At 40.3% G+C, this 23025-nt stretch overlaps 1 protein-coding gene across 3 annotated transcripts in view; it reads left to right on the top strand.

Annotated features, from left to right (window-relative positions):
* The window catches only part of LOC125698063 (heat shock transcription factor 2 binding protein), a 36332-nt gene extending 13987 nt beyond the window's left edge, over positions 1 to 22345 (top strand). The window contains exons 5-8 of one of the 3 annotated variants that reach the window (XM_048955940.1): positions 3011 to 3149; positions 5271 to 5388; positions 12822 to 12925; positions 21459 to 22345. In XM_048955940.1, coding sequence (XP_048811897.1) covers positions 3011 to 3149; positions 5271 to 5388; positions 12822 to 12925; positions 21459 to 21667 — 570 coding nt within the window. In that variant the 3' untranslated portion in view covers positions 21668 to 22345. The remainder of the gene's footprint in view (positions 1 to 3010; positions 3150 to 5270; positions 5389 to 12821; positions 12926 to 21458) is intronic. The other 2 variants (XM_048955949.1, XM_048955957.1) reach the window with 2 other exon arrangements.
* Positions 22346 to 23025: the final 680 nt, after the last annotated feature.

The raw sequence follows: 23025 nt of genomic DNA, 5'->3' as shown, positions 1-23025 counted from the left end.
CACTAGCAGTGCTGTATGTGACCTTCTTCTACAAGCTGAGAGTAAAGTTAGTAGAAGCCTTGTTGAAAACAGTCTTAAATAGAAAAATCAAATAGCATTAAGTAAAAAGCTGAATTATACACTGACATACAGTTGTGTGGAAAGCCTAACTATGAAGATGCAATTCTTTTATTTCTAAGTTTATTTGAAATCCCTAGCAATCATCAGAGCCCACTGAACTGCTGCATTTCTGGTGAGGGTCATAGAAACATTTTTGGGCGTAACTTGCAGAGATGCAAGTAAAATGATAAAAAAAGGTTTGCAACAAGGCTACTGTGAATTAGATAAATGGATTGCATGGCATTGTATCAACCACAGATTACAACTGGCAGTGAGTCAGGTTATTAAAAGACGATGGAGGATTGTCATACGAAGTTTTTGGTTTGGGTTATTTTTGGACAAGCTGTGCAGCTTGTAGTATCTTCTCAGGGGAAGATGCTGTGAACTACAAAAACGTATGAGAACATGAAGAGTGCTTTCAAACTATTGCTCATATTTAACTGTGTGGGGAAGGGTGGCATCAATTCAAAATAACTTCATGCCTTGGGGAACAATGCTCAGCTTTTTCAATCACTGCACGGATATAGAAGTAGTTCTTTTATATAGCTCTGTAATGTAGATTGACTGATATGATATTTGTGACTAATAAAGCATTCATGTCGATGCGGGTTGGGCAAGTCAAAACTTGAGCAGCAAATTTCAAGTGTAACATGAATAGCTTGCAAGGCAGTGGGAGAGAAGTGCCTGGCATTTGTACTGATGCTTCACATTTCCCAAAAGAACCTAAAGAAACATCCGGACAAGCAGCATGAGTGACAGTATTCAAGCACACCTACCTGCATGTGCTAAGGACCAAGTAAATTAGCTTCCATGAGGTTGTTTTATGTGTCTTTCAAAAAGACACATATGACACATACTTCAGATGGGTATTCACACCGCAGGGTGTGGAAACAGAAACTGAAGGTTTAATTTCAGAGTAACATCAAGGTTTACTTCAACATAAGACATTTTGGACGTTACCAGGTGAGCTGCTACTGCAGTTATCTGTGATGGTGAAAATCTGCTCTGTATTTTATGGCAGCACTTTTGTACGTTAACTGATGTTTTCACTGAGAAGTTACATGGAATGCAAAGGAGGGGCTCACTGCACCATTTTAATGTGCTCAAGCACATTAATGGCTGCTCTCAGAGCTGTCCTTATCTCAGCGTCTATGGGTGAGAGATTCTTCAAGTTCCATGAAAACACTGTCAAGCTAATCAGAGACTGCACAAAGTATGTCATGTTTCTTATTTATAAACTTGACTGATCTCTGCTTCCTCATCTGAGACCTCACCACTAGTGAAATGATGGTTGTTTGGAAAGAAGGCTCAGCAGCAAGGACACCAGTGGCACCCCAATGGACCGACTAATAATTTTGCCTGGTTTCTGGTTTCCTTAGCACTCTCTTAGTACTACTCTTGCATAGTGTTCTTGTATGAATACACGTTTTTTATAGGAGCTTACATTAGTCTGCAATACTAAATTTTCTTCCTTCATTTTCTCTTGTATCCTTTGTTGTTTAAACGATAGTCACTGCTTATGTTAAAATGACCATCTCTGAGGAGCATTACCCATGCATGTATACAAAACACATTTGGTGCAAGCAGAAGCATACTTTTTTTCCCCTTGTCTTTCCTCATAACCCATTCATTCCTATTCTGGGACTGCAGTTTCATTTGTGAAGAAAGAGTGTTGGCTCACCCTGCCTTCTATGTCCCACTGTTGGAGTCACCCCACACGAACTGTGCTGCGTTTCTCCCAGATCATGTCTTCAGTGTGGTCCGTGTGCAGCAGTGGAGAAATAAATGAATGGTATCGGTGGGTTTTAAGTATTGTGAAGATGGTAGTTTTGATAAAATACTGAATATTTCAGTCACTTTGCAAACTAAGTAGGAGTTCAGCAATTTCACAAAGTGATGGGAATTGTAGGCACTTTCTTGAGCTATTTGGCTTTTCCACTGGCTTGCTGCAGGAAGTGACGAGGTTTCAGTTCTCATGAGATGACTTGCAAAATTATTAAGCACACCAGGAAACCTGCGCTTTCTGTTATGCTCTTTTGATCGAAAAAACAGAATCCTCTGTGGGAAATAGTGCTTCAGCAGTGTTTTACAGGTCAGCATTTAAGGAGAAGCCGTTCTTTCAGTTGCTCTCTGTGGGTTCTGCCTGCATCTCTGACCATGTTCTTTGATCTGCTCTGAGCTTCGTGCTGGATGATTAATTCTTCAACGGAGATACCCCAAAATGGAGCAGTATTCCAGCTGAGATCTTGCACTGCGTAGAGGAGATTGCATAACATAATTACAGGCCATGCTTCTGTTTACTCATTCTGGCATGATGCTTGTCTTTCCTAGGTGACATTGACTTAAATTTGACCTGTGACCCAGAGGAGACCTCTATTTCCTATTCTAAAGAACTGCCTAGCACGTTATTCTTCATCTTATATTGAGCAATACATGAATCCTTTTATTAGGATCTCTGAGCATTTCATTGGTTTTCTTAGGAAATTCATAACAAGTCATGCAGGCTAGGCAACTGTCCGGTTGTCAGCTAGATAGAGTTTTGGCAAAAGTGGCTGTAGTTGAGGTGAGTATGAAATGCCTTGCAGCTACTGCAAAGCAAAGAGATAATGGTCTTGGTTTTGAGAGTAAGCGTTTTGTTTAATATGCATTATTTAGAGTTTAGGATGTAATTATGCAATAATAGAGTTTTATAAACGTAGCACTGAGTAGTTTCCCTTATTCTCCTGAGATAATGGTTCCAAATATTAGAGAATTAAGCATGTCACTTGGTGTTTACCTTTTACTTTATACTGTTTTATGAGGTGACTGGATGCTTTAATAACTTTGCAGTTTGTCCAGTTTTATTGTAGGATCTAATAATCATAGTCACTGTAGTGTGAATAATTTTTTTTTTTCTCCTCCACGCTTGCAGAGCAAGGCAGCAAAGTTTTTTACTATCACTGCACAGACTATGGAGAGCTTTGTGAAGTCATTAAGTGAAGACATGAAACAGCAGGATTTGGATTCTGATGAAAATCAGTTTGTGTTAGCGTTGGCAGGGATTGTAACAAGTAAGTTAATGTTATCTCTCAAAATAGCATTTCATGTACACTGGGAATTTCTTTATTGCTCTGTATGTACCACAACAATTACAGCCTTCTGAAGTCAAATATTTAGTCAGTGTTGGTATCTTGGGTGACTTCTAGTCTTCTAAAGCTCTAGCAGATTTTTTTAATTTGGTAACTCTGTGAGGAATTGAACTTTCTGAACTTCAGTTAAGGATGTGATGTGTAAAATTTGTTCAGTTCTGAAATTTCTTAGCACTTCTGGTCAATCTGAAGTAAAGCAAGTACTCTTTCACTAGTCATCTGCACTCACCTTGCTTTGTAAATGTCAAGCAGTGTACTGTCTGAATCACAGATAGTGCTCACATCTTTGAGATGTTCTAGCTGCAGATGATGCAATCATCTCAAGGTATGTGTTCAGCATTTTGAATTTGTGTAAGAGTCTTGTTGTCAGGTGGACTCCATCTTCGCTGTCTTCTAGATCCCCAATTCAATGATCCTAAGAGAAGTAGAAGTTAATAAATGTTACTTCCACCCTAAATATTTTTTTAGAGGTAGAAAATAGATAGGAATCACAGAACAGAAGGAAGACAGAGATTGTCTCTGTATGGCTGCCCTTGGCTTGGAAGGCTATTATAGATAGGGATGATATATCAACTGCAGTGCAGCTGTCAAAATGGTATTAGTTAATGATGTGATGCAAGGTAGGTGAAACAATGGCTGTACAAGTGAATCTTGCATTAGTGGCTTTTCTGAATGTATGATCTTAGGTGCTGGTGTGCCATTAAAGAAATAAGAAGTGATATGTGGCACATTGTGCCACTGTACCAACTAAAGGTGGGATGCAGTTCTCTCCAATAGCTTCACCAGAAAAAAAAAAAAAAAAAAGAAAGAAAAAAAATAGAAATAGAAGCATAGCAAAAGTAAAGTCAGAACAAATAAAATGTTTAATGGCCTGTGTGGGGGAGGATGACGGTGTTTTGCCTGAAGAGGAATCAGTGTGGTGGAACGAAATCTTGCCTCACTGAGGCTGATTTTTTTTCCACTGAATTAAGTGATGCCAAGGTTTTTCTCTTTGTAATTTAGGAAAGGGGTTGCTGAAACTTAAGTATGATAAAGGATGCAGACATACAAATGATGTAGAAAGTATGAGTGTAATCCTCCTAGTATTACGTTAGAGGAGGATAGCTGGTCACTAAGTGCCAAGTAGTCAGAAGTCGGAGAACAGAACAGAAGTTCTGAGTGCAGTCTTAACACAGCCCAGCATGAACACACATTATGGCACCAATCCTTAATTATGTGCCGTATCCTTTGAACATCTGCTTAATTCTGAGTTTAAAAGGCCTTTAAAACTGAAAAAAAAAAATAAAAATGGACATCCATAGCAGAGAGAAACTGATACGTGGAGGAACTTTGTCATGCAGCACATCCCAAAATCTGCCCTGAATGGGAGACCAGGGAGCTGAATTCTGTCACTCATTACATTCATGGTACTTGACTCACTTGGAGGAGGCTTGAAAGTCCAAGTTGCTTGAAGATGTTTTACACATAAGGATTTCCTGAGTTACAGGACTAGCGTAAGGGAAAATATTTGAGGAAAATCTGTTTTAGAGCAGTAGTCATTGGAAATGTTTTTGCCACTTGGTTCGTGCGTGAATAATGTAGTGCCTGCAGAGAATTAGGAGAACAACTCTGAGTAGACTTTCACAAGTATCGCAGTTGTGTAATGTGCCAGGCATATTGGATTGAGTGACTGTAAAGCAATCTCCAATCCTGTTCCTGAAAATCAGAACCTATGATGATCAGCTTTGCTTCATTCCCATGCTACTTGTAGATTTTAGGCTAGAACTGCTTGAATCCGTCCTTTTGTTTCATGATAACTGTGTTATTGCTAGAATGCTGGCCACTCTGAACAAATATTTGAACTATTGAAGTAGAATTATGAGGGAGTTTGATCAGAATCATTTGCTGCTTCGGTATTTGCTCTGACGATGGATGTAGCTTCAAGTTGATGCAGATACAATAGTTCATTCATCACAGCTGACATTTTTTTACTTGTTCTGGTAATTATCATAAAGTTATGTTTGCAACATGAATTTTATGGTGATATTTTGTGTTCTCTCACAGATGTGGCTGCACTGGCTTGTGGCCGTGAGTTCTTGGTTAGTTCAAGTCGTGACCTGTTGGACACAATGATGCACCTCCTGGGAGAGATGAAGCCAGGACTTTGTACAAAGTTTAAAGTGTATGATGACTTTTTTTTTTTCTTCTTTGAATGTAGATCAGTGATAAAAGCAGTGTTACCACTTTCCCATTATTATTTCCTTTCCTGGAGGTGAGGCATAACGGTTGGAAACTTTCCACAGAAGCATTCCTTGCAGATACACTAGGCTTACCTGCAAGGCTAGCTTTATCTAGATTTTCTGTCCCTTTAAAAGACTCCTAAGCACTGTAATACTGCCCACCTACCTTAGGAGGGGCTCATTGTTTGAGGGTCAGATAAGGAAAGTGTGAGGTCAAGCTTTAAAATAGAGATAACTGTGGGAAATGTAGATTTGTGGGTTTGTATTTGTTCTCTTCCACTACGAAGAATACCTACTTGCTTAAGTGAAAAAAGTGCTCTGCTAAGAGCAAAAATTAGATTACTGAATACTAAAACATTAGTAGCCAGAGGCTCTGTACACTTGTACTTGTAATAGGTGTTGCCTATAAAGGGACTTCATGACAGAGAGATGAAAGAAAAGCCCGTGTTACACCCTTCAGCCACTGAAGAAGTTGTACTTAGGAAGTGGTGGAGAAACTAAGAAAGTTGCTAGCTGTGTCTTTTTCTCACACCTTTTAAAGCTGAGAAGAATGACTTTAGCAAGCAAATTACCACAGCTTATCAAGTACTTACTATTTTGCTACACAGTGAACACTAGCCATGTCATGTCATAGAATCACAGAATCACAGAATAGCCTGGATTGGAAAGGACCTCAAGGATGATGAATCTTCAACTCCCCCACCACATGCAGGGCCACCAACCTCCCCATTTAATACTAGACCAGGCTGCCCAGGGTCCCATCCAACCTGGCCTTGAACACCTCCAGGGATGGGGCATCCACAACCTCTCTGGGCAGCCCCTGCCAGCACCTCACCACTCTCATAGTGTAGAACTTCGTGGTTAATTTGTTCTTGAAGATGGTTTAAGCCAACGTGTGTGGTCTTGTTTTTATAGCTGGGCAGGGAGTGCATGCTATGAATTCATGCACAAGCTAGCTATCGCAGTTCAGCTGACAAACAGCAACCTTGTCGGCCACAATAACCTGATTGCATCTCTATGCGAGCACTTAAGCAGCTTGTATGTGATGAGTATGAAATCAGGCTCAGTCCTAAATTCGGATAGGTTTTATATTGCTTAACCTCAGCTGTCTGAAAGCTAGTGGTCAAGTATCTGGTGGCTTTCTGTGCTTCTTCCTACCATCAGTGCAAAGAGATGGGGCTGTAAAATGACTCATTCAGCCCATGTTGGAAGTGAATAAGCTGCCCTCTGAAGATACTTGCCTTTACATGAAGGGTAGCGAAGAGGAAGCTGAACAGCCTGTGCTGTATGCAATAGATAGATACTTTGGGGTCAGTCGTTTCCTGTGTTTCCCAAGCTTTGGTCTTGAAGGTCAGCCTCAAAGCAAGCTAGTTAACACTTGCAGCGGTGTTTTTCGTTAAGTCCCAACTAAAAGATTCAACTTAAGAAAGAAAAGATAGTTTGTGCCTTCGTGTATTTATGGAAAAATACTAAGAGAGGTCCTGCAGTGGTTGAAAGCATGCATGTCAACCAAAAAAACAAAAACAAAAAGGATTTTCTTTAATGGGGAGGAGAGAAAGTGTTCCTAAACATAGTCAAGATTTTAAGCAAATGAGCAGCTGTGGGGTAAGATGTGATTTTTGAACATTTCAGGTTGTATTAATGTAGTTTGATAATGCAATTGGATTTGAAGGCCCTCCTTTTGAAACGATATTTTGTTTTAATTATATTTCAAAATCTGCCAGAAGACTCGCATGTGATGCTGTGAACATTGTGGCCGTACTGCAGTACAAATACTGAAATACATGAAATAGAAATAAAGTACACAGAATCAATCCCATGAAGCCATTAGAGGTTCAATAGAGCCTTGTGGTATAATAAATTGAGTGAAGTCTAAAGAAGAATTTGCACAAGAAACATTTAGATGTTGTACTGAGGGGCATGGTTTAGTGGAGAAATATTGGTGGTGGGTGGGTAATTGGATGGAATGATCTTGGAAGTCTTTTCCAACCTTGGTGATTCTGTGATTCTATATACACATACAGACAGATATTTTTACAGCTCTGTCTTGTGGATGAGAATGTCCATCATTTCAGAAGGGTGGTGTATTTCTCTCAAAATGTCACCACTCACTGCATGACATAGAATCACAGAATTGCTCAGGTTGGAAAAGGCCTTAAAGATCATCAAGTCCAACCACAACCTGACCATACTACCCTAACTCTAATAACCCTCCACTAAATCATGTCCCTGAGCACCACATCCAAACGGTTTTTAAACACATCCAGGGATGGTGACTCAACCACCTCCCTGGGGAGCCTATTCCAGCGCTTAACAACCCTTTCTGTAAATAAGTGTTTCTTGATATCCAACCTAAGCTTACCCTGGAGCAACTTGAGGCCATTTCCCCTCCTGTCTCCAGTGAGAAGAGACCAACCCCGCTCTCGCTGTAAGCACCTTCCAGGTATTGGAACAGAGCACTAAGGTCTCCCCTCAGCCTCCTCTTCCCCAGACTAAACAGCCCCAGTTCCTTCAGTCTCTCCTCATAGGATATATTCTCCAAGCCCTTCACAAGCCTTGTTGCCATTCTTTGGACCTGCTCCAGCATCTCCATTTCCTTTCTGTACTGAGGTGCCCAAAACTGAACACAGTACTCATGGTGGAGCCTCACCAGTGCTGAGTACAGAGGCAGGATGACTTCCCTAGTCCTGCTCACCACACCATTCCTGATACAAGCCAGGATGCCATTGGCCTTCTTGGCCACCTGGGCACACTGCTGGCTCAAATCCAGCTGACTGTCCATTAGTACACCGAGGTCTCTTTCCTTCAGGCAGCTTTCCAGCCACTCCTGCCAAAGCCTGTAGGGTTGCCTGGGGTTGTTGTGACCAAAATGGAAAGAAATTACTGACTTAACATTTAGGCAATAAAAGACAAAATTTGGCTTCATATTTTCAAGGATGTGTTTGTCCTTTGCTCAGTTTTGTTGCTTTAAAATTATTTTTTAGCTTGTATTTTCAAAAGTATTTTTCTTTACTGTGTGACAAATAGGGGGAGACTGACTAATTCTGCACGCAGCAGAATCGAACACCAAGTAAACTGGGAAGAGAAGTTCTCTTCTTTCCTTTTCTTAGTTTGAGCAATCCTGTGAGGGTTTTTTGTTGTAACAATGTATAAATAAAACATTTAGGGGAAAAGTTTCCAATTATTCTCACAATGCTACACTATCCATATAGCTAAAGCTTCTATGTGGGTGCTAGGACTGAAATCACATGACGTTATTTTGCCTTTCTGAAATCATGGTGTGAAAGATTTTACATGGCATTGCTGTAGGCTTTGATCAACACTAATAATTATTAGGTGGTCAGTAAGCATTTTCACAATTGTTTATGTCTGTAATTAAATTGATAGGAATCTTCAGCTTTGCTCATGTAGCACTTGGAAGCAGCCACTGAGAATGTTTCACTTTATGTACTAATCCCATCTATTAAGGAAAAGGGTCTTCACAGTGGTTTTAGCTGTAGATTTTAAAGCAGTGACAGATACAGTAGTACACAATGTTAATTATTTTGGAATTGCCTAAATATGAAGACTGTGAGGTGCATAACTAAAGAACTCTGACAGAAAGCAGAAAATACTGTCTATGAAGTCATGCTGTGTGTCAGATTTCCTTCATAAAAATATGAATTACAAAAAGTACTTACTAGCATGTGCAAGTACTGGTGATATAAACTGGTATGAAGGGCCTGGAAAAGTTTGTATTGTACACATGTCTGTTTAATTAGTAATAATATGCTACTGTAGGATGAGGCCCTTAGTGCTGGTTAGTGGGATGGGCTGAGTCCTGTTGTGACCCTGCAAACCACAGCACTTTACTGGATCACCAGCACAACTCAAGTCTCTTTTGTCTGCACATAGCAAACAAGTAAAAGAAGAATACAAACATAGCGGTATCTCTTTACGTCACTTTATTTCTAACTGTAAATGTCAAACAGATTAATGATGAAAGAAATTGTCGAGAAATATTAGCACTTTCCATTGTGAGGTATTGTTTTTTGATCATTTTAATTCTGGCTGATTAGATGTAATTACAGCTGTGCTGCTTTGTCAGGGCTTGGATTCTGGATTGCATTAAGAGCTGCAGGAGCCATATAAAAAGGAGCGTGTGGGCTTTATGGCTGCAAATTCAATTCCACAGCACCTCTCACTGCTTACTGATGGCCACTGATGCAGTAGATTTAATAATCTATTGCTCTTGTTTCTAACTACTTAAGAGCCTGAGTGATCAAACTCGTAGCAGTGCAGCAGTTAATGTAGCTTATCTTTTGTTGCAGACTGAACTGAGTTGTGTTGCTTTCCTTTCCTGCTATATGAAGATATGCATGGAGACTGCTGGAAATCTTGCTGATGGCAGATTAACTTAAGCCGTGTTCACTTAAGAATGAGATGTGAGGTGTGAAGACTGTTAGGAGTAATGTTATTTCCCTCTTGTTTGGAAATGGTGCCAGTAGGATAACAGGCAGCTTTATCACAGTAGTGAGAGATAGCAGCAGCCAAGTCGATCCCAGAACAGGGCAGAGAATTCCAACCTGCTCCTGTTTCTGTATAGTTGTTTGTATGAGACCTAGTGCTATGTTCTGAGTATCATGATGTGCTCTGTCAATGTTACAGGAGCTGCATTCGTTCATTTTCCCTTTTCATTGTTCAGAGCACTGACTTACATGTTGTCATCTTTGAAAAATAAATAGGAATTCATAACATCAACCGTAGCTTTTTTAAAGTGCACTAATCCTGTCATTCCAGCCACTGCACAGCTTTTAAGATATTCTGCATAAAAGGCAGGGTAGGAGAACATCACTGGAAGGGTGAAAGGATGTGTGAGACAACTTCTGACTCCAGAACTTTTCAGGTGCATCGGGGTCATCTTGGCTGGAAGTTTGTAGTGGTTGAGTGTTATTCTTCACTGAGAGGGCAGTGAAGTGCTGGCACAGCTGCCCAGAGAAGCTGTGGTGCCCCATCCCTGGAGGCTGGATGATTGGATGGGGCCCTGGGCAGCCCAATCCAGTGCACAGTGTCCCTGTCTGTGGCAGGTGGGTAGGAAGTTCCAACCCAAACCATCCTAAAGTTTTAGGATTGGTTTGCCTTGTTATCATCCATGGCTTTTTTTTTTTTTTTTTTTTTTTTTTCCTGTATGCTTTCTACCATTAAGTAGAAAGGTTCCTGCTGACAGTTAGAAGAAAATGGAAATAATTCTGAGGTAAGCTCACTGACAGTACCTAGCTGAAAAAGAAAATTTTACACAAAATTTGCACAAAAACTCTCATCAGAAATATGGAAGGCAGTGTGATATTATCTGCATCAAACGTTTGAAAGCAGAACTAGCTCAGCAGAAGCTGCAGGAGAAGGTTTAGTGTCAAGAAAATCCTTTGCATTTAGTGTTAGTAGTTGCTAGTGCTGAAAAGTGGAGATGTGTTTGGAGCCTCAGGGTGCCACATTTGTCCAACAATCTGAAGCAGCTAAAGCTGCATTTTGGCCTAGGCACTTTATCTGCACAAACTGGCAAAGATGCCATTTCTCTGTGTAGAATCCTATGTCTTACAGCATCACACCAGCACTGACGTAGCTGAGGCTGATGCGCTTGGTACTTGGTAGTCAGCCCCCCCCTTTCCTGATGGTTTTCAGATTTTTTCAAGTTCCTGTTCATACTGAAGGGTCTCATGTTTGCAGTAACTTAATTGGAAGCCATCTTGAGAGAAACTGCTGGGATCAGCAGGCTGGAGTCATCCTGTTCAAATACCAAAACTTCTCCAACAAATCTCATTTTCTCCTTGTAGAAACGCTGAGAGTGGTTTAATATGTAACTTGTTTTCTACGCAGTCCCAAAAGAGGACTAATGCACCTCTTTATTTAGGGGGCTGATAAATTAGGAAAAACAGTTTTGGGGAGCTTTTGAAAATGTAGCTGAAATGAACGAGTTGTGTTTTTATTGTGTGGTTCACACGCTGAAGTGCAGTGTGACTGTAAAGAGCAGCAGTCTTGGCTTCAGTTTGTCAGAGGTGTCACGTTAGATTTTTTTTCAATTCTCAATTAAGTAAATTCTTTGTAGCTGCAAGACTGTAGGCGGTCTTTGTTAACCTACAAGACAGCATATGGGTTCTGTCCTTTGTCAACCTGATGACCGTAATAAAGAACGAAAAGAAATCACCTTCTAAGAAAATTGTCTTTTTTCTAAGGCTTTGAGGTTGCCCAAATGTCATTTGGAAACAAGTTTTGAAGAGGTGTGGGTGAGAGCAGCATTTGGCCTGTGCTATCCTGTGATGATTTGTGCTAAAAGCATACTTATGGCCAAATTGAAGTCTGGTGCTGTTGTCTTAAAACAAACCAAAAAAGGCCAGATGTCTTTCCACTTGTGAATTGAAACTAATCAATCAGGATTCCTGAAGGCAGAATGAATAGAAAAGCCTGCAATGACATTTTAAGAGATGAGCAGTCTTGTTTTTTCACAGCAGGGTCTCCATTTACAGGCCAGCAGCATCCGGTTGGATGAGGCCTTGGGCTACCTGATCTAGTGGTTGGTAACGCTGTGTACAGCAGGGGGGCTGGATGATCTTTGAGGTCTTTTCCAACCCAAGCCATTCTGCGATTCTATATTTGTGATTCTGTGGTCACGCTGCCTACCACCTGTGGCAGAAAGCAGCAGTCCAGCATAGGAAGAAGCATGCTAAGCTGAATTGTGACTACCCGTGCTTCCTTTTTTTATACTTAGAGCCTGCTCCCTTCTTCTAAGTGCTTTGGTAGGTGTAGTCACTTCCCTGTAAGAGGAGAGAGAATGCATTGGTTCTCCCTGTGCATTAGCTATGTATTACATCTGTTCTCATCTGCTGTAGAAATAAGATAATACTTCAAAGAGAATGGCATAAGCTGTGTGTCTGTTTCAGCTGACCATAGGATTGGTGTACATAAGGCCTGCATTGCACAACCAGTGGAGCACATCCTTTGACGTTTTCTAGTACTCAGCCTACAGCCTTTCTTTTTTGTGTTTCCTGTTGGCCCTTTTACTTGTCAGAGCAAGCAGCTCTGAAATCTTCTTGTGCCCAGCACAGATTATCACTGTGAACCTGTTGTGTAGATTGTATGGGCATGTAAAGCCAAATCCTGCTTCTGTATGTTTCATGTATGTTTGATGAGCCTTTTAGGTGGCATGTTTTTCTACCAGAGTGAAATATGTAATCCTACTGTAGCTACATTGTTTTGTAGCATTTGAAACTTGTTTCTGTCCTCAAGGTATAAATGATGAGGTGACACTTCAGCATCAATACATGATGGGCATAAGTAGAAAGAGATAACAAAAGATGCAAAGAAATAAAAATAAATCACTTCTTTTTCCTTTCAATTTTAGGCTAATGCTAATGTCACTTTACAACGTGAGTATCAACTTGAAAGGCTTGAAGTACATCAGTGAAAGTCCAGGTTTTATCCCTTTGCTTTGGTGGCTCTTGAATGGTAAGTTGCTCTAAGAACCTTGTAAATTTGGCTTTGGGGATTGTAGATTGTGGGAATATGGCAGGTACAAAATAGAAACCTGACTGTGGAAAGCTTTTGTCAGATTAAAAGTTAACGACAAAGACACACGGGGAGGAGGTGTGCATTTCCCACAACACTTCTGATACTGTATGTAATACTCCATTAATATAAAATTTATGGCTGATATTAAAAATAAAGAATGGTGAGATGTTGTGAAGTGCATCAGAAAAGTCACCTGTATTTTTGTATACCAACTTTAAAACCCGAGTGAAACTAAGATCACTGAAATACAACAAGGGAAAATGTAACTGTGTCCTGAGACATTTAGGAGAAACGTTCTTTCAGAGGCCTCAAATCCCTGTGTAGGAGCCAGCTGAGATTGACGTTGCTGGCATGTGTTGGAACTTGGCTGGCAGCTGTGTGCACAGCTTGTAAGGGACAGTAAGGGCTGCAATAACTACAGAGCCATGACACTGTCCTGCATGTGAACTGCAATACTAGAGTTTGCTCTGTCTTGGGTTTCTGAGGTTATTGTGGCTTGTCCATGAGAATATTTTTGGTGCTCATTTATTAGTATCAGGGAGGTTAGTCATCTTGGCACGCTGCATTGCTGTGCAAAACCCTGCTGTAACACGAGAAGTAAATACAAAAGGTAGCTGAAGTGACAGAGGTTGCATCTGCTTTTTCAAAGAACTAAATTCATGTTGAAGTTTTTGAAAAGCTTTGACTTGGGCTTGTAAACTGGAAGTTGTTTGTTTTTTCCACAGTTCTCTCAAGTATTTTAAGGTAGCCGTGCTTTTCACTAAGGAACTTACAGCTTTGCACTGCCATAGACTCTTCTGCAATCTCAGAAAATGAAGTAATCCTTGTAACGCTGTTGAAAAACACCTGTCTGTTTTTACAGCTTTTTAATGGCAGTTGAGAAAAATTATGTTCTCAGAGAGTACCCTGTGTATATCGTCCTTTGTTCTGCTGTATGTAGAAGTTGAACATATGCTAGTTCAGATTTTCCTTTACTCCATGTTTGGCTAATACACATGAGCTTTGCTCTAGTAAAACAAACAAGCAAGCAAAAAACAACAAACCAAAATTTCAAAAACCTGGTCTAAATGTGAGTTCCCAAGTGTGCCCTTCTAAATTTTGTGATAAGATAAAGAAGCTGATCTTGTTTGATGCAGTCTTTTGTTTGAGGGAGGCTCCCAGGTCATGCAAGAGAATAAAATAGGGCACAATTAGAAATAATTTACTGCTGTTAGTGGCAATAAGAAATTTGAAAGGCTACTTTACATTTTGATACTGTTAATTGTGTGTGGATGGGTTGTGGAAGGAAAAGATGGGCATGGCTAATTCCTTTATGTGTTGATAATAAGTTTCTCCCCATACAGCAAAGGAGGAAGATGCTCAGATAACCCGCATCTGCTAGTTCAGATTTTTGACTTGAGAGGAAGTCTGCTTACTGTCAAGGGAGATGGCTGACTAGTTTGTATATCGGATGAGAGGTTGGACCCAAGATGCAGTCTTGTTCTGGTCATTTTCTATGAGATCGCTGTCATTTTCTCTACATTTAATCAACCTCTGAACTTCTCCAGAATTCAGTAGCTTTCTCACGCACTTGCTTCTCTACTGTTTCTGCAGCCAGGATCTTCACCTTCTGCTGGCCCCGATTAGATTATAAACATCTGCAGTTGCCACAGTATAAAGACTTACATTTTTTTTCCATGCAAGAGAACTGAGCAATACGGTTTGCTGTCAGTGTCTCGTATACGCTGCCGTCCTACAGGAAGCTTCTTCAAAGACTGTTTTGGCTAAGGCTTGAGAGATGATTCAGCTTTCCGCAGTTCTCTAGGCCTTTATCTGTGCTTTCACTAAGAGAGTCTTCTGAAAGCATCCTCTGACTTGTTTTTAATTTTCAGCGAATCATCTTGTTTATGTCACCAATCTACAAGTGTCCATGATCTCAGACTATACATCCAGGCCAATTGCTTGTATACAACAGATAAATCCCTCAAGTTCTTTCTCAGAATTTTCAGTCACTTCCCAATCTTCTTGTCCCCCAGGGAAGAATGTCCTTCTCATTTTTCCCCTGTACTCAGTACTAGTGAGGCCGCACCTCGAGTACTGCGTCCAGTTTTGGGCCCCTCACTTCAAGAAAGATATTGAGGCCCTGGAATGTGTTCAAAGGTGGGCAACAAAGCTGGTGAGGGGTCTGGAACACAGGCCATATGAGGAGAGGCTGAAGGAGCTGGGAATGTTCAGCCTGGAGAAGAGGAGGCTCAGGGGAGACCTCATTGCTCTCTGTAACTTCCTGAAGGGAGGTTGTAGTGAGCTGGGGGTCAGCCTCTTCTCTCGTGTCATTAGTGATAGGACCAGAGGGAATGGCTTCAAGCTACGCCAGGGGAGATTCAGGCTGGACATGAGGAAGTATTACTTTTCAGAAAGGGTGGTCAGGCACTGGAATGGATGCCCAGGGAGGTGGTGGAGCATGGGGGTGTTCAAGGAAAGGCTGGATGTTGTGTTGAGGGACATGGTTTAGTGGGAGCTACTGGGAATAGGTGAATGGTTGGACTGGATGATCTTGAAGGTCTTTTCCAACCTTGGTGATTCTATGATTCTATGATTCTAAGTAAAGTAGAGAGGAAACACACGATATCTTGATTTTCTTTATTCTCCCTTGTTACATCTAAAGCAAAGAGTGGTTTGATTCAGATTCTCTGCCTGATTGACTTTTTCGAAATATGCCTTGACATTGAACACATGGATGATAAGAGAAAGGAGGCAAACCTGGTTATGATTCCTAGTGGAGAAAGAATGTTAACAACAAAGGGATTTTGTCTGTTCTACTGTCTTTAGAAAATTTGGATGAGCCAGAATGTCTTCACATGCACTAAAAAGAATTCTTAATAGCTCCTTCTGCTGGAGGCTATGCTGGAACAGGCAAAAAACAAATGCTTGACACACTTTCTGAAGGTAATGCAGAACTGTGCTTAGCACTGTATGACATAGACTGTTCTTTTCCTCTTTTTTCCCCCCTTATTAAGTACTGGCTGAAAGGTGGGGCATCCTTTAATAAGCAAGAGTGATCACTGAAGAAAATAGTCCCATAGCTGTGCAGCTGTTGTATTCTTGCATAGCTATCACCTATTCCTACCTGTATCTTCCCAGCCTGGTGGGAGCATGAAATATGTGGACGATGACTCAGATTTCTGTCTGTGAAGCAGCTTGTGGAATTAGTAGGTTTCTCTTCTTGTGGAGCACCATTTGTGTGTAGAGCAGCTGTTGCTGTCTTGGAGGATATAGGCAGCTTTAGTTTTCTCCATCTCCATCTGCTGTCCCTGTGTTGATATCTTGGGTAAAGGTTTTATGTAACTTTCAGATTTCAGGAAGCTCTGTCCTCAGCAGTAGAAAGAGAAGTTATATAACTTTAGATGGAAATCCTCTTGAGATTTGTCGGTATTTTTTTGCTGGTGCTTTACTTCTGCAGATGCATTAAGACTTTCAATCTGCCATTTTCAAAGAGGTAGACTGAGACTTTTCCCTGCAAAGGATCTTTTGAAGAAGTTGGAGTTAGCTCCAGTGTTACTGGTAAAGACTAAGTTTTGTTTTTCATTTTTAATCGTACAGAGCATGTACAAACAAGTGAGGGCTGGAGAAAATTGGGCTCTTCACTTTTTTTTTGTTTTGTTTTTAACTCATGCATCCATTTTGTTTTTCCTTTTTTTTCTTTTTTCTTTTTTTCCATGTATTGCAGTTCTTGTTCTTGTTGGACGTATTAGAGAGGTGGAATTCAGAGAGACTATGTCAATGACATTTCCCATTCTTGCTGGGAAATTGCTCCAGGTACTTCATTAAACAAAAGACAAGAGACATATGACTAATCTTAGATCTCTCCCTTCACCTTCCTCCACCACAATTCCATACGGAAATCTAACCTTGTTTATCCAAATTCTTTGCAAATGACGGTCTCTGTTATAAATGTCTATATGAAGCACATTCTCATTTTGCTGCCTGCAACCTTCAGTATTTGCTCTTCATGACTAATCCTGACAGCTTCTTTCTTTTCGTTTTGGATTGGTTATAGCTGTCAGAATTTTGGAAATTCAGGTTAAATGCATGGCAGCGTGCTATTTAAAAGACATCTGGACAAACAGAGCTCTGCTATTTATGAATCAGTGTCTGTATTAAAACAAATTTTGGTTGGTAAATAGAAACCTCAGTTACCAGTTTTTCCAACTCTCAGCAGTTTCATATTCTTTTTGCTGTCTTAAGAAGAGGATTACCCTACTTGTCCTTAAAGAACGCATCTATTTTCTTAAATGGAAAGATGTCAGCTCTAACACAAAAAGTCCCTGAACCACTGCTGACTGAAAAGCTCGAAAGCAGCTAGAGGAGGTCTCACTGAATACTTGCCCTTTTCCCCTGCTCTTCTCTAAGAAGCAGATTCTGTTTTTCTAAATAGAGCTCTTGGTGAGCCCTGAGAGGCTGTCATTACCATCTGAGGAGGAGTTTCTTGACCAGATCCTCCTTCTTAACATCAGAGCTGTGCAAACTGATGTTCTCCATCCTGACAGTGGTTTTCCTTTTGTGAATATATGTAAGGAACCTTAACTCTGGTGAATGCATCTGTCACTGTAAAGCACTAGTTTGGTCTCCTGTTGATCAGTAGCTATTTTGGGAGTCCTCAGATGCCCAAATTAGGATTGATTGAAGCTGGGGAATGCACCTAACAGGTCACTTAGGAGTCTGTCTGCTGCAGGACTGCATCTGTGTGAGTTCCTTTTCACTCTCAGCCCTATATGTAGCAGTCAGGCAAATTGGGTCTGCACTGACTGCTATGGTCTCCTTCCTTGTGTCTCCCTAAGGATTTCCCTGGTAAAAGTATGACAAGCATGTATCTGTAGGGGAGTGGGGATTTCTGCTGAGCTGAAGTCCGTGTATGACCGTGAAAGCAGTTGCTTGGCCAGGGAACAGACTGAAGCAAATCCAGCTGCTCTGCAGGAGCTGGAGAGGATGTTTTGCAGAGCAAAAATGCATTTGCATCCATAGGAATTGCAACAGCAAAGCTGTTCTTTTTACTGCCATGATGTTCTCCCTGCTCCTTCCTCGCATAGTGTCTGTGTTGCAATACCTCTTGGCTCTTGGACCAATCAGCATTATGAAAGTGTCCGGAAAACTCTGCATGCTGCAGATATTGGCTCAACTCCACCAGCATTAGCGCTGTGGAAAGATCTTACATGGAACTAGCTGTGGCCCTATCTCTCTCTATTAGACCTGCTGTGAACGTAGTCAGTTTGACAGGTTCATAAAAAGGAATGGGAGAGGTTGTCCCTTTGTGCTAGAATCAGACAGTGATTGAATTGAATTACATTAGCAGCAGTAATGGGAAGCTTTTGAAATATTGCTCTCGTACATAGGCATAGCTGTAAACTGCTTGCTGGTAATAAATCTTACACTCAGGTGGCCAGGGAATGGTACGGGCACGTGTAAATGGAGCTCATGCAGCTCAGAGCCAATTGTAGATAAGCTGTTTAGCATTGATGTAATGCAATTACTTAAATCCCGCTGTAGGGAACAGTTCATCTGAGAGCATGGTGCTAATGACAGATGTGACTAAAGTCTGTCCACGTTATCAGTTGCTTTTGTCAGTGACTGAAAGCCAGTGACATCAAACAGTGGTGCTGGCAGCTCGCAGAACGTCAGCAAACTCCAGCAGCTTCAATACCTTGTTAAAATTGCATCAGCGCTTTGTGATGGCGGTAGGCTCACGCTCCGCGTGTGATCCCCGACTGAGGCAAGCAGCTTGATTTCTTACCCTATTGCCCAGAAATAATGACTGTAGTTTTGAAGTTTTAGTGCAGGAGATGTGTGTGCTGGTTGTTGGGAGGATATGATGCAGTGATTTGATTGCAGTGGAGGCTTTTTTTTTCTTTTTTTTCTTTTTTTGATCTTGTACAAACAAGATGTTACTCAGCTAGTGTACAAATGACTAAATCTGGAAGCTATTGAAGTACACAGTGCTGAATAATGAAGATTCCTCACATTTCTTGTAACTATTCTCTAGATGGGGGTTTTAGAAAAAAACCTCCAAAGATGTTGAAGAGGGAAGGGTAAGATTTCTAGGGTTATTTTTAAAAATCCTCTTAAAAAACATGAGTATCTGTAGTAAGTACTATTTTCAAAATCATATGTAATTTTAAGGAAGTATATTCTGAGGCACATGTATTTATTTAATTCAAGGCAACTCACAACACATGCACAACAATGGAAACTGGAGGTTAGATGCATATTATGTCATCTTCTGGTGCAGAATCATTTCCTTCCTTGTTAGAGTGAGTCAAGCTGTTGGGCTTCTCTGGCTGCTGTTGAAGATTCTTCCTAGAACCTCCTCACTTATTGGAAAATGTTGTTGCTAGTCAAGCTGGAGTTCATTTCCTGATCTCCTACAGGTCCTGACTTTGTTACCCCCCCGGCTATCCCTTGGTTCTTAATCAATTCTTTACTTTGTACAGCTTTTAAACTCTTGCGGATAATAGTAAAGTAAATGCATGTAACAGCACTAATAATGAAGCACTATTTATCCAGATCTTACGTACATGGAGCTTCCCAGCAGCATAGCAAATCACTGCAAGTATTAATGTCTTTATTACAAGGAGGGATAATCTCACACAGAGGAAGGCTGTAATGAGCTACATAGATTTCACTCCCAAAAGCTTCTTTCAGCCTATTTAGGTGTGTTTTATTGCTGCTATTTCCAGTGAAGAAATGCAGAATAATTCTAAGTACAAATAAAGGGGGCAATAAATACATAAATAAACACATAAAAATTAAAAAAAAAAAAAAAGAAAGACTGGCAGGCATGAAGATAGAAAGGGATTCCATGGGCCCTCAGTCCAGAAACCAGCAATAGGAGCTGTTCTATGAGAATGGCCATTTCTGTAGTGGTGCAGCACTGATTATCCCTGTTTTTTTTTTAAGTACTTACTCAAATGACTTAAGTTATCCAGTATGCCCAGTGACTAAGGATAGTCTTGCACAAAATAGCAGAAAATGCATTTTGTTGTTTGGTTTGGGGCAGTTGCATTTCCTAGGAGAAAGTAGAATTCTTTTCTCAAGAGGTTTGCACTTTAAATAGTGAAGAAAATGTGGTAGAAAATAGATACAGATCTCATTTATTGAAAGAAAATGGGGGGAAAAAAGAGAGACTGGCTGTCTTGTGGGGATAGATCAGATGTCACAATTTTTAATATTGTTCTTCGGCGATGTGACAGTGGGAATTGCTTAAAAATTCCATCTGAACAGACAGTTTCATGCTTAAAGCCATAGTCATTTTCACTGTCCACCTTATTCCATTTTCTCCCTTGGATGCTTCTACATTTCCCCTTATGCTTTAATGGGTAATTCTCCTCACCCCTTTTCCAGGTTGTAGGTGTCACTATTAAATAAGCCAACAAATAAAAGAATTTGCCTCAGCCCGCCAAACATTTTTCCTTACAACTCAACACAACATGATCTGTTGCTGCACCACATTTATGCTCCTCCAGTGAGAATTTGGTCTCTGTGGTCATTTCAGGTACTTATTTCTCCCCACATTCCAGCACATGGCTTTATTGAAGGCTGGCTGAAGATTGTGCATACTAACAATGAACACTTAAATGATGTATGGCAAATGGAACAAATAACTTCTTCAGCCGTAAAACTGTATTATACATTTTCATTTGGAATATGCAGAATAGAGAATTGCAAAAATTGTGCTTTCTGTGAGATGCTTTTGCTAAAATTATAAGCAACTAAAAGCAAACGGACTGTTGTGAACAATTAAAAGATAATGCTCCTAATGTTTGAGTAATTAAAATTGCATCTTGTTTTCCTAACAGTAGAGTTGTTATGTCTTCTTAGCTTAAGCCACTCAAAGGTCTTCCTTGGTAAATTTCTCTGATGCAACAATGCTGATCTTCAGTACCCATTTCACTTTCATGTAGACTGATTTAAACTGAAAGGTTGATGTGTTGTTGCCAAGAAAGTTTTGTAAAGATAAATGTTGTATTGAGCTTTGAAGGAATCTGAAGGCTTATGTAAAAAATTAAAGGAAAGCATTGTGTTTTACTGCTGATTTGATTAGTTGGTCTGTTTGATTCTTAAGTCTAATTAGTCATGGGGTAGAGCTTGTTGTGCTCTTAAACTGTATTGCATCCAACAGTATATCTCAGTTACTGACTGAGTAAATTTAAGCTGATAAATTCCCTTATTTGTAGCCTTTTCAACATCTGAAAGATAAGAGAGAGGTTTCTGGCTGTCTGTTCCTCCCAAACACAACTGAATAAATGCTGCTGAAGAGGGCAGAGTTGTTGTTTCAGGTTCCTTCGGGAGCCAACAAGCCAGCACCAAATGGCATCTGCAAATTATAACACTGTGGTTATTCCCAGCCTGTGTGTTGTCGTGAGAAATGGCAGCATACTATTTTTTTGGGGAGGCTCACTTCTAATAAGCACTGGATTCTTTCCTCTTCCACTTCTAGACCCGGATACTGAAGTTTGCCTTCACGTTCTGCGGCTCCTCCAGTCTGTGATTCTGGAGCCAGAAGTATTAGCCAAGTCAGCCTGTGAGATGCGTGATACTTTGCCATTTCAACGTATCATTACACTGTCAAAGAGCCGCAATGCGGAACTGCAAGCACTTGCAAAAGAGCTACTTGAAGATCTTAAAATACTTGAGTATGAAGCATAGAAGAGCTCTGTGACACCGACTGCTTATGTCTTTCCTGTATTTCTGTGCTGCGGGAGTTATTGGTAATTGTCTTGACAGAAAAATTCCCTGCATAAGTTTCTCTGACAAAATTTCTTTATGAAATTAGGCAATCCAGGTACAATAATGCCGAGGAAAATATGTTGGGTTGTAAATGTCCAGGTAGGCAATCTGGTAGAGATGGGAAAGGCTTCATTTCTAGGAGCAGAGTTTCGTTGATGATGGATTTCCAAAGTGCTACAGGTTATGTTGACTGTTTATCACATGCAGGGAGTAGAATGGTCATCTCATCCGTTGATGACGTGTTGTTTATTGGAGTAGTAAGTAATCATTTCGGTCCATCCTTAAGATCTATTATACCGGAAGAGAACCTTGTTGCTTCTCATAATTCTATGTCAGAATGCATCCCAAGTTCTAGTTTTATTGATCTTATTGCATCTCTCTTTTTGCATTTTAATAAAATAAATTTCAAATTCTTTAACATGTGATGGATTCTGTTTTCGAAATTTGCATTCAGACTCACTGGAACTGCAAGTCAATCCATTTTATGGCTGCCAAGCATACTAGAAATCGAGCCATTGTTTTTTTCAAAAGCCCTGGAAAAAGGATATTAATTACTGTTGTTTGTGGTACCCAGTGTGCAGAAGATGCTGGAATTAACAGCTTCTCTGTCATGAGCAGCGTTGCATTCCCTCAAAACTGTGCTGCTAGAGCTGCTTTGTATAACTTGCTTACCTCAGTGATACATACAGATTTGTGTCCTTTTTACTGGTAGAAGTTACACGTGTATTTTAGAAAAAAAATGTTGTCCATTTCTTTGATGATAGAAACACAGCCAGTTAGTTGATGCTGTTTGAAGGAGTAGCAAATGAGAAATGCAATGCTGTGGTATCAAAATACTAAAGTTATGGCACATCAACTGTGTAACTAGCAAAATACAGAGTGGACATCTTTTAATCCAACTGTAAAGAAAACATATAGGATTTAAATATTGTCTAAGTATAGGTGTGAAAGCATTTCCAATAGACTTTTTTGCAGAATGATGAATATTCACAGTTGGAAATGTCATATACCAGCTGGAAAATTGGAAGTAATTGGCTCAAGCATTACAAACAGTAGCTGTCTGATTTGGGACTGTTTCACATGAAGATACAAGTCTCACGCAGAGGGGTTGCACAGGGTTCTGCAGTGTCTGATTCAAGAGTACATTGAACTTGCCAGGTGCCAATTTTTGGAAGACTTTAAATCTTTTAAGTGTGCTTTCTTTGGATTTGTTTTCTTATCTTGCTATCCTGGAGTTTAATCTTAAAAGGATCAGAGTGATAACCTGTAATTTCCCA

The sequence above is a fragment of the Lagopus muta genome, chromosome 1 (genome assembly GCF_023343835.1).
Source record: "Lagopus muta isolate bLagMut1 chromosome 1, bLagMut1 primary, whole genome shotgun sequence".
In the NCBI taxonomy this organism is placed as follows: domain Eukaryota; kingdom Metazoa; phylum Chordata; class Aves; order Galliformes; family Phasianidae; genus Lagopus; species Lagopus muta.
This window is presented reverse-complemented; position numbering and strand designations above follow the sequence as displayed.